Genomic DNA, 12,281 nt, shown 5'->3' on the forward strand with positions numbered 1-12,281 from the left:
ACAGCCTTTGAGTTTCAGACCCTCAGGAAGAGATTTCCATATGATCCTCCTCTGTCTCCATTTATGATTAGCCCTTCTAAATTTCAGCATTTATCTGACAAAACACATTGGGGAAGCTTTTCTTTTATCTGCAAAGCCTGTGTTTCTGCTTTTCCTTAGCTGCTGCTGCATCACTCTGCAGCCGCTCAACTTGGGAGGAAAAGACTTCAGTCAAGACCCTTTGATTCAGTAAAGCCAGGATCTCTTTCCAGATGATGGTAACCCCAAACCCTTGCACTCTGTGCCAACACTGAAGCAAGCCAACATTCACAGAAGGGGTTATAAATGCTGCCTCAGAGCCAAAATCTCACTTTTGGGGTATGGGAATGAAAATAAAACCTATGTGCCTGGTGGGTCCCACTGGAAATATCTGTGTGGCCTGTCAGAGGGGTCTTTGCAGTTTTGGGAGCGAACTTGTGGTGTCGAAACATTTCAATCTGGCCTGGCAGAGCTGTCACGCTGAGCCACTGGTGACTCCTGTGTGCAGAAGCACCAATTCCACTCCCTGTCCTCCTGCAGCCCGGGGTATGGTCCTCATTACTCAGCAATTGATACGTTTCAAATGACATATTCATAAACCCCCGAGTCTGATCACAGCTAATTCACAGACAGAAAGGGAGTACATTTGCTTAATACACTGCTTTTTGCAAACACCCTGATTGTTCCCAGATGCATCCGGTTTTGCCCAGCAGCACTTGAGGCAGGAGGAGAAATAATTTCAGCTCCCCAGAATCACTGGCCAAAGCTGTTTCAAGACGCTCCAGGAGCCCTCCTGCATCCTTTTGAAGGAGTGGTACCCAGCTCTCTCCTTCAATCAGACCCACCATCTTCTGCTGTTTTTTTTCTACACCAAAAAGGAGTACCTCAAAGATGATCAGAGGGCTGGAACATCTCTCCCATGAAGAAAAGAGGAGAGAGCTGGGGTTGTTCAGCCTGGAAAAGAGAAGACTCCAGGGAGACCCCATTGCAGCCTTCCAGTACTTAAAGGAGTCTTATTAAAAAGAGGAAGAGTTACTTTTTCCTTGGGCAGATAGAGAGGGGAAAAGGAGGAACTGTTTTAAACTAAAAAAAGGAGGGATTTAGATTAGATGTTAGGAAGAAATTCTTTACTCAGTTCTAGTTAAAGGTGGCTTGCCCATGGCAGGGGATGTGGAACTAGATGGTTTTTAAGATCTCTTCCAACCCAAACCTTTCTATGATTCTGTGATTCTATGAAAATACAGCAGCAGGACCTCTGAACTCTCCACTGGGCAGAGCACCTGATATCACACACACAAGAACTGAAAGGCAGTGTAAAGCCAGATGCAGGTTAGGCTGCTATTTTGATCTCACCTGCGGCAGAGAAAGCAGTTCTGCTGATCCCCAGTGGTCTTTCCTAAACTTCCCGTAGGAAGGGAAAAGCCTCCAAAAAAGGTTGAGGTTGGTGAAAAGAAGGAAGTTTCACATGAGAATTTAAGAGACTGACTCCTGAGCAATTCAAGCCAATGCAGGTCCAGATCTTGAGGCCCAACAAAGTTATGGAGGAACCTCTTTCATGGCAAAACCCAGCAAACCAGCCCTCTGTTCCAGCCCGTGGCAAGACACTCATGGAAAAATACAGCTTTGAAGTGACAGCCAGAAGCTTGGGCTTGGATGAACATTTTATTTACAGCTTCTAATTCAATTCAGCTACAAGATAAGGTAACATTAATAAAAACAACGCTACTCAGAACTTACAAAACAACTTTCATCTGAAATCTCATTATAAGACACAAACAATATGGGTCAGTTGGTGAGATTTCCCCTAGCAAAGCGCATGTTGCTCCCAGAGGGAGCCCAGCCCACTGAGGACCTGCTGGGACAAAGAGCTGCTCATCTTGGCAACCTCAGCCCACTCCTGCCCCTGTGGAGCAGCTCGAGGACCCCCCCAATGCTGGTGGCTTTGCCTGTAAAGCAGGCAAACCGAAGTGTTGTGCCCATATCTGCAAAGAGTATTAATACCGGAGACATACTCAAGTCCAAAACATCCACTTTATCTTCATCTGTTCCACCTAAAGGTGATTTCACCCTGAGTACAAGCTACCTAGCAGCATTGTCATTAAGCCAGAAAAGCATCTGAGATGCTGCAGTGGACATTCCTGTACATATGGGGGCACTGGGGTGCTCAGAGATCTGAGTACTGCATGAAACAGAGGTTAGTGCTTTTTCTGGCCATGAGTTTTTCATCATCACCCTCCTGGCTTTCTCCATTCGCACATTACTTGAAAACAGCAAAACGATTTGTTGTACTAATAAAATTCAACCACGGGTCACTTGCAAACTAGTTAGTGTGATTTACAGAGCAATTTGCTTCCTATATTGATTACAAGGAGTTGAAGGTGTGATCAAACACTTAAAAAAACATAATATCACGTGACACCATTTCTGCTCCCTCAGAAGGGGACACATCTTCCCAGACCAGGCTTCTTGGCTGTCATTTTCCTGTGGTTTTTTACTGTCATTGATTAAGCCCCAAATAAGTAGGTTGGCCAGGGCAGCTCACATAGATTTCCTGCAGTATATTTTAAGCTGTGATTATTAATATACTGAGCAGTACTTTAGCAGAGATATTCTCCAATAGTCCATTTTAATTTTTAATTGAACTAAGAAAAATTAGAAAAGGCATTTAGATGACATAGGAAGCCAAGCCCTGTGCCCTTGTGATGAAGGTGACTAAACTTCCCCTCAGCCAGCTGCAAAGCATCAGAGAACCTGGTGCAGCCTATGCAGAGACCATTAGTATGGTGTTTTGTTTTAATTAGTCATCCTGATTTAGCTGCTCTCCTTCCCCCACTGGCCTGACTCATGGTTATCCAGGTGCTCTCTGAGCACACCAAGTGTCATGGGCAGCTGAGGGGCTTCACCTCCTAGATGACTATGTGCTTAAAAACCATTACCCACTAACAATTTTGTAATGGTATTTTTAAGCAACTTTCCAGAAAACGAGGCTGAATGTGCTTCCGGCAATTCAAGTCACCTTCAGCCATCCCCATTCAGGTTTGTCGGTACTGGGTAGGATCCTGCCCCCGCCCCCCATCTTATCAGCTGTAGCCAGGGCATTTGGGTGCTATGGGAAGTTTCATTTCCTGCTGCTTTGGCTGCCTGTGGCTGGCCTGAAGCCTTTGTAAAAGGAAAGACATTCTTCTAATTCTTGTTATTAACCCGTTGGGGATCTCCGAGACAGGAGCCAAAATTGTCAGGAAAGTGTAGGACGCTATAGTTTTCACCAGCCCATCCTTACAAAGCCACCATCAGACTCTCATTGTTTCCAGTCTTCCTTTTTTCTTTACAAAAGTAACAAATAAGGCAGATGGAGCATGGACTTATTTTAATACATATTTGTGTTTGACTCATGAGCCTACAAGCAATGCCCGCCTGTGGCACCATCACAATGTCTTCTGCTGCCAACCACGTTCCCAATGCAGGTGTGGAGCCCAGCACTGAACCCCAGCAATTCACGATGGCGAGCAGAGAAGCTGGAAGTGTTTTAAGCAGATGCAATCCATTTCTCAAAGCTAAGGAGTACCTCAAAAAACACAGTTAAGGGATATAGTAACAGTGTCAAAAATGACCAGTGGTGCTTTTCTATCTCATTGGCAGGGACTGGGACAGTTTTGCCAAAGAATAAAGTAAAAATATCTTGAATTAGACCTTCCCACAGATATGCCTTTGCAGATCCTTCCCAGGCAGCACTACTGAAGCTTCCCTGAGCTCTGTAGGCAGTCACGGTGTGAAGCTGCTGAGAAAATCAGCTGAAAACCCTTTTCTCTCCCTACGCTTGTGAAAACCTGTGGCTGTAGCAAACTATCAAATGATGAAACATGCAGTTCCTACCTGAACAAGGAGCTCCAGCTTCCTGTCATCAAGAAGGTGCACTTGGCATCTGCGACCCTCCGTCATCTGCAAGAGAGAAGAGGAACGTGTGTCAGGGTGCTTGGTGTTCCAGCTCAGCACGTGGCTGCTGGTATCCCCCAGCACAAGTTAGAGGCTTTCATTTGATGCAGTCCTTTTGGTTTGTGTTTACTTATTTCTTTTTAAATTAGTCCCCCATCTTTTGGCACCAGGGTAAAGAAAAGGCTGGAAGGAGAAAAAGAACAGCCACCCCGGTAGCTGTCAGGGAGCGGCGTCTGGTGCCTGCTTGGATGCAGCTGCCAGGAGGAGGTTGTTCCAGTATGTACAATGGGGGCACGGGATGGATTGCAGCACAGAAGTCCTGACATTTCATACTGAAGCCTCCAGCTCTGCAGCTGGCTTAGCTGGCAGAGGAGACATCCAGGCAAGTTTCCCCAAGCCCCTCAACAGCAGTGATCCAGCCATGCCACAGGTACTGAGGAGCCAGGCTCCTCCCTGGGCCGTGCTGATGGTGTTCCCTGGAGTGGCCTCAGGTGTTTGCTTTGCCCTGAATCCTGAAATGGGCTTGTCCTACTTGGAGCATACTATTTAAGATGTACCACAGGAGCCACTTGTGACCATTGTACTGGTCCAAAGGTGCTTCCATACCAGCACAGTTTATTACAACAGTTAGCAAATGATATCAATGAAACTATTACATATACAAGATTTATATGAGATTTCCAAGGTCCATCAATTGAGGCCCTAAGAAATAAATGAGCTATGATATGAGAGAAGCCCTTTACAGTGCATTAAGCCCTTTCTTGCAGAGAGCACCGTGAGTGAGGAGCAACTTCGCTTTGCAGAGTTACAGATCTCAGCTTAGTCCCACAAAGCCCTTCAGGCACAGGCACAATCCCACTATCTGTTAATGGGATATGGGCCGCCTTAAGCCTCTTTGGCTCTTGGAAATCCCTTTCTCAGCACGACTTAGGCAGCACACAGGCACCCCCCCCAGTGTGGGCTTGCCCTACAACACTCACGCACACCTCGACCCATGTTGGCACAGACCCAGCATAGTCTCACAGCTCTGCTTAGACCACCAGGGACCCACCCACCCCCACAAAGGCACCTTCCTGTGCTTTGCATGGATCCCCAGCTCAATTGAATAATGTTGATTGCCATGATGAGTCCTAAAGCATCACCAAAAGGGAGCAGAGGGTCCACAGGATCCTGGCAGGGGGGTCACAGACTGCTGAAGACATGAGTGCCGCAGCATCCTGGGCATTACTGCCCTTATCCATCACCTCTCCCCACCAGTGCCAGCTGAGCTGAGCCCCTGATGCAAAGCTGCCTTGCAGAGAGTGGGGAGAAGTGTGCTTGGGGGGTTAACTGAGGGCAGTTCAGCTTTCTGCTTCAGCTCTGTGGGTTAAAAATTGGGTGCTCCTGTGGCTGATGGGGCTGGATGTGCTGGCGTCTGGGAGGCAGTGGTGGATGCTCCTCCATCAACTTTGCCCATTCAAGAATCCAGACGTGTGGCCATTGCCGTGGGATCTGCAACCTCAGCCGTCTCCAGCAGTTATCATCCTCATCCTGCTGTCTCTCAGCACAGGAGCCCATCAGCCTTTTCTGGGTGATTCTGTCCTCCCTCTTGACATCTCTGTCCCACATCCATCTCTCCCTTAGGCTCGGATCGGAGTGAGTCTTACCCTGCACCCAGCCCCGTCCACAAAGCAAACATTCAAATGTTTCAACAACTCTATTGAACCTCAAGCTGGCCATGCAAGATGCAGAGTGTCTTATGAGAAAACTTTAGTCAAAATGAGCTTTTCCCTTCAACTTATGCACAATTTACAATTGTGGAAGGTACAATCCCATGTCATTCACGCAGATTTTACCCCTTTTTGTTATTCACATCAGCACGTCTCTGAGTATCCTGCATGCCAAATAACATTGCTTTCCCTCTCTTCTTCCATCAGCACAACTGGAGCCCTGGCATTGCAGCCAAAGGAAAACCTTGTAAAACAAGGCTTCTCATAAATGTCAGCCAGTTACTGCCATGGCAGTAAATTGTCTTACGAAAATTTCCTCCAGTAAGAAATGTTATGCAAAATATGGTTTCTCCTAAGGTGTATTACTTGGTGAGTGAGATTTTTCACTGTTAAACAGCTTTCAGCTCAGCTGTAAAGCTACGCCAGAGGCTCACAGAAGGGCTTTGCAATGGTTTCTCCTACTTGGAACAAGAGTCGTGTGGATTATGTTCATGCAGGCACAAGGAACTGCAAGCTTCCTTCACTGGGCTTCCCCGGCAGATAAAAGTCTGAGTGCCTGAGCTGTGCTTTGACATCTCCCTCATCCTCTTACTGCCACATATCCACTGCATCTCCAAGATGGGGAATGTGCACTTATATTCCAGCTTTAATATGACTTTACCCAAGGCAAGAGATAAAGCAATGAGTTTGTTGTGGTGATGGCAGGGATGGGAACACAGTCCAGCTTTCGTGTGTTATGCTCCATTTGCTATAACAAAGTTGAAATATGAATAAAAGAAGGTGAAAGGGGGAAGAGGGAACATTTTCTGAGATGTCTGACTTTGTGTTTTAATGTTTCAGCAAAGCACTTGCTTTCTGTGCAGAGCTTCTTTAGCTCTCCATGCTTTTCCAGCCCAGAGTTTCATAACCCCTTAGTGCTTTCACTGCTAAAAGAAATCCCAAATGCAAACAGCTGGGAACATGAATAAATATCTGAATAAAGCAATGCTCTGAAATGCAGCACATGGTGGTTGACTAATTGAAAGGCATTTCATGAACATCCCTTGAAGCTCAGCAGGTCCACAGGTTGGAAGCGTTTCCTTCCCCCAGCCATGAGGCTTTTCATTTCTCTTGGAAATGCACAGTGCTCTCCAAGAGAAAAGAAAAGAAGGTAGAGACAGGCTTCCTATTCAATATAAGCTAAAATATGATGGTCCTGCCCTCCCTTCTTTCTGCTTTATTATTCCACCAGGTGTCTGAAGCCCACATTATGCGCTTTTTTGCATCGTCGGATCAATACAAACTCTGCTAGTTTGTCAGAGCAAGAAACAGGAACATTTCAAAGCACAGCGAGAAGGCCCTGATTTAGCACAGTCTGGGTAAAAGATGCTGCCTCTGACACTGCAAATTGGCTGCTCTGCACTGTCTGCTGCACTGCCGTGCATGGGGCTGTTGCTGGCTCCTGGGAAACGAGTCAGGGAATGCTTTCTGCTTCCCTGTGCAATCAGAGAAAGGAAATCAACACCAAAGCCCTACGGATGGGAGCAGGAGGTCACCAAGATGAGCTGAAGAGTGCCCGAGTTTGGATGGAGGGAGACCACATGTTCTCCTTTCCCAAGGCTCATACCCAGAGAAGGATGGGGACAACTAAGCAAAGAGGAACTTGAACTAAGAGGCACAAAGGCATAGCTTTCCCTTCACCTTGAAAAAGCAAAATCCCAGCACAGGGACAAGAAACAATGGTTAAGAAGACTTCCTGTCAGAAGAGGAGGACACTTGATGTGGCAGGGAAACAGGGGAGTTCAGTCCTAATCAAGTCCTGGTTTTCACAATGAGCTCAGTGAGATTTCCTGTACCAACACAGTCCTCCACTTTCCTTCTGAAAGGCAAGATCCCTCTTCCCTACCTCCAGAAATTAAAAAGCCAAGTTCAGCCTAACAGTTAAGATGCCCTTGATGCTCAAAACAGAGAGAACACTCAGACATTTCAAGTGAGGTGAGAGTTCCTAGTTGAGTTCCATGGTTATTCCTGCTGCTCACTCAGCTGCAGCGCTGCCAGGATGCTGTATCCACACCAATCCCTCCTATTTCCAAGGCTTCTCAAGACATGTGAAGAGGTGGGACTGTGTTACACACTCCTGAGTGCTAACGGTTCATCCATATGGCAGTGAGCTGCACGCGCTGGGTGTGAATATGGGCCACGAGCATCTCATGGGCCAGACTTAACACAAGCTCAGATGGAAATTATGCACCAAAATGCAGAACACATTTTCTTCCCCCCAAACATCTCAGTAAGTCACATTTTTTTCTGAAAATCTGCCACTTCTGTTAGTGCCTGCACATGCAGCATGACCCCCCAAGTGCTTGAAGAACTGAGCATGAATGCTTTTAAAAAGCTCTGTCATTTATATACATGAGTGTGTAAAGACTAGGGATAATATATAATCAATACCCAAACACAAATACTGCTTGTAAGGCACGTGAAGACCAGGAGCAATGTGTTTGTGTGGCTGAGGAGCTGGATTAGTCTGCAGGAGGGCCAATCATACACAGGGCATGCATTCTTTCTCTGCTCCTTGGCTTCTGCACCTTGAGGATGGAAAAACTGATCCTGACCTTTGCAAAATGTTTTGAGGTCCATCAGAGACAGCAAGTCCTGCCATATACATTCGTTTACTCTAATACAGAGATGCTACAGAGAGGAAATCTGTCTTGTGGTTACTCATGGGATCTTCTGAATCGCAGCTGTTTTTCTCAAGGAAAGGACATTTTAGTTACCTTTATCACAAGACTTTAAATCTCCTTTGGAGGTTCCTACCCAAATATTTACACAATGGGTTTCCTAGGGAAGGCAGGCTGGCAGTTGTTTTGCTTTGTGCCATGAACTGCTCTGATGACTGCCCTCCTCTCTATTCATCTTCACTGTAACTCAAACATTGTCTCGGAGAATCCTATAAACTGTCTGTGACACAGCCCCAAAACCCTCACTACACTCAGCTAATCCCTGTACAGCCGTCACTTTGTCACTAAATTATCACAACTGCCCACAGAACTGCTCCATCCAACACAAACAGCCAAGGAGATGGGAGAAAATGGCTCCAAAGAGAACCTTTCCCTTTCAAAACGAAAAGTCCCTCCTGGTGAAAGTACCGTCACACTAAATAACTCAAAGGCACCAAATGCAAATGCTATTTACAATGTCAGTTCTATAAATATCCATGGCACGTTTCTTTAGCCGGTGACTGCAGGAATAAAGAAGAATACAGCGTGTTCTTCCTTGAATCACATCAGAAATTATAATTGGAGGCAGAATCTTTCCTAAACGCTCACTGCCTGTATGGGAGGCAATTACTGTGCTGAATCCACAAAAATCTGTGTCACTCTGTCCACTGTTTGGACAGAGCTGCTGAAAGGCGATAGGGAGAGATGACAGCCCACTGATTGCAGTAAACTGTTAGAATAAACACCCTGCTCCCACTTGACCACTTCTTACCACCTTCTCATCCTGGCAACTCCTAAGCTTGTCGAGAGAGGGAGGGGGGAAAAGCAGCGTGTTTTTGATGTCTGCACAGCTTTGTGCATGTGGCAGCACTTCACTTTGCTGAACTGGGGCCAGTCTGGCAAGCAGCTGCCTGTTGCACTGACCAGCACTGGCTCTTCATGTGCCTGCATCCATCTGCCATCTCCTGTCCTACACCCATGCTTCAAGACCCTGGAGGAATGGACTATCTTTCTTTTTATGTCATGTGTTTGCAGACCATCCTCCCTGTTGCTGGTCTGCATCTGGACCTAATAAATGTTACTGATGGTGGCTGGGATGAGGATGGCTGTGAGACAGTTCTTGGAATGTCTGAGCTGAGCCTCGGGGTTGACCCTGGATGGGGACCTGGGAGAGGGGACATGGCCACAGATGACTTTGCCCTCGGTGAGGAGCAGCGCTGGCTGAGCTCTGCCCTTGGGACTCGCTTGTTTTTGCAGTCAGAGTGTCACAGAATCATTAAGGTTGGAAAGACTTCCAAGAACACCAAGCCCAGCCTTCAACCAAACACCACCATGCCCACTAAACCATATTGTGAAGTGACACACTTACTTGTTTTTCAAACACTTCCAGGGCTTCCCTGGAAAGCCTGTTCCAATGCTTAAATCTGGTCCTTTAGGTGTGACTCAATGGGAAAAATATGTAATGAAGAGGAGGAGGATAATTGTTGGTGCTAATCTGGTTCATCTGTCCCAGCCATGGCGCTTGCCCACTGCCCTGCACTGGTGAGCAGTGGTCATGCCATCCTCTGAGCATGGTCTGGAGCACTGCTCATGCCATCCTCTGGTCCAAGTCCAAAGCCCTCACACGCACTCACTTCCCCTGCTCTTCCTTTTCACTAAAATGGGCAATATCTGAGGCACCTGTGCCTCACTGGCTCAAAGCTCTGAGGATGGGAGACAGTCAGGTGAAACTATTGTTTCACTGTCTCAATACAGTCCTCATTTCCACTATTTATTTCCACGAGTCTTTCCTAGATAAATAGTTTGTGTTGTTATTATTTTTTTCAAGGGGGAGAAAAAAGATTTTATTTTGACCCAAGACTCCTGTCTTGTAAGCAGAGGTCTATGTAGCCTGTCCTGTCTGTCAAGGTCAACAACACAGTACCAAACATGAGCTGAGCTTTCTGAAATAAGCCAGTATAGAATCACAGAATTCCAGAATGATTTGTGTTGGAAGGGACCTTAAAGACCATCTAGTTCCAACCCCTGTGCCACAGGCAGGGATGCCACCCACTAGATCAGGTTGCTCGGAGCCCTATCCAACCTGGACTCGAACACTTCCAGGGATCAGGTATGAAGAAGTAGGAACCCATTAGACAATGCTTTTTCATTCAAATTTGTTCATGCTATTATTTCTTATGGGAAAGGCTATTTGGTGCTCTGGAGCAGGACAGGTTAGCTGTAAGCCAGTTGTTTTTTCCCTGGGAAGGGTATCCCAGCTGTATTCTCAGGCATTTGTCACCTTCTAGCAGTACTTTGGTAAGAGAACTATGACGTCATGTATTCAAATAAACAGGAACAACCTTTTAAGTATTCCATTTCAAGGGAACTTTGTGGCAGATGTAGGTTTGAAGCTGAGAAGAAAGGCCCAAGAGATACGCTGTAGATATGGACGATGGTGATACGAAGGGAAGTAGCCAATGGCTGATGCCTAACAAGACTTCACCTTCTAAAGCAGTGTGGGTTTCCCTGTTACGGAAGTGCTTTGAGGCTCTGTGAAACACATGCATAGTCCAGAGCTGGATTGACTGGCCAGAAAACAGAAGCTGACAATGATGAAGCACCTCCCACAGGTTTGATAGGACCAGAGAAATATATTGTGTGTGAGGCCTTTGGCTTTCCCTGCGCACCTCTTTACCCCACTCCTTGAAAAATTAATGTCCTTTCCAATGGATTAGTGAACAGAGGCAAAATTTTCAAAACCACTGTTAAAGATACAGCTCTTAAAACCCTCTCCCATCCAGCAGGAAGAGAGTGATGCTTGATGTTACCCATCACATGGGGGATCTGCACAGGGACGTGTTTAAGAGGGCTTGTATCAAGTAATGCAACCATTTCTGCAAAAACTCGTTTGTCAGGAGAGAGGAGAACAGCTTCAGTAATTAGAAAGCAAGAGTCCTGCTTGAGAAAGGAGGTGGGACAGTGTCAGCCACAGTGTCACCCTGTCGGAAGCACCACTCGGACGGCGCGACCCAGCCATTGTGTGGATGCTGACAGGGAGCGATGGGACAAAAATTAAGGCCAGCTACAGGCTGAGTGACCTGGCGACTTCCCTGTTTTGTCTTAGGAGCTGACAAAAGAATTCCTGGCCTGCCCAGGGGCTCCTCACTTCCTCCACACAGAGCTTTCCAGCCTTGCTCGGGCTGTGGCATCACCCAGGGACATCTGCACAGGTTATTTTTCATTCTTCCCCTAAACAGTGCTCAGCAAAAATGCTCTGATTCAGCAAAGCCCACAGCTGTGTCCATAAATCCCCTTTATTTCAGTGTGACATAAGCAAGTGTTTAAGTGGCTTACTGTATCAGGGCTGAAATGAAAAACTGTCTCCTACGGTCCTTAAGTCCATTTACAACATCAAGCAATAACTCTCAGGCGAACTTTAAAGTCAGGAATGCTGCATCTAAACCTCATAACACCCGGTGCTTGAGCTGTGTAGTTAGAATGAAATCTAATTCCAACACTGCATCTTAAACTGAGCAGGGCATTACCCGCAGATGCCTAAATGACCGCTTTGAGCGTGGCCGGCCTCTGAGGCCTGATTTCAGTTATATCCTGAGATAAGAAAGTCCTTTCCTGGACAGACCTGCTTCCTCACTAGAATGGAGCCTGTGCTGGTTTAGGTCACGTATTGTTTTCTTCCTTGAAAATAATACAGATCTAAATCTTTTCAAATACAAAGGGAAGAAATTCTTGCACCCTCCCTGCCTTCTGATGTTGAGGCAGGAGGAGAAGGCATTCCCAATGAACACTTTTTACTATGTTTGAGTCCTTTGCTCTTGTAATTCTTTCCCTTCCCTTTCTTGGCAAGGAAATAAACCATTTGCCAGTTTAAAAATATACCAGCTTCCAAGAATTATCCCCATTATTTACAAGGCAGGAGTGG

At 46.4% G+C, this 12,281-nt stretch overlaps 1 protein-coding gene across 9 annotated transcripts in view; it reads right to left on the reverse strand.

Annotated features, from left to right (window-relative positions):
• Positions 1-12,281, reverse strand: part of FRMD4A (FERM domain containing 4A) — a 359,217-nt gene that overhangs the window by 123,965 nt on the left and 222,971 nt on the right. For all 9 annotated transcript variants that reach the window (XM_039570496.1, XM_039570495.1, XM_039570497.1 and 6 more), the window contains one exon: positions 3,892-3,957. In XM_039570496.1, the coding sequence (XP_039426430.1) occupies positions 3,892-3,957 (66 nt within the window). The remainder of the gene's footprint in view (positions 1-3,891; positions 3,958-12,281) is intronic.

Source organism: Corvus cornix, chromosome 1A (assembly GCF_000738735.6).
Source record: "Corvus cornix cornix isolate S_Up_H32 chromosome 1A, ASM73873v5, whole genome shotgun sequence".
Taxonomy (NCBI): Eukaryota; Metazoa; Chordata; class Aves; order Passeriformes; family Corvidae; genus Corvus; species Corvus cornix.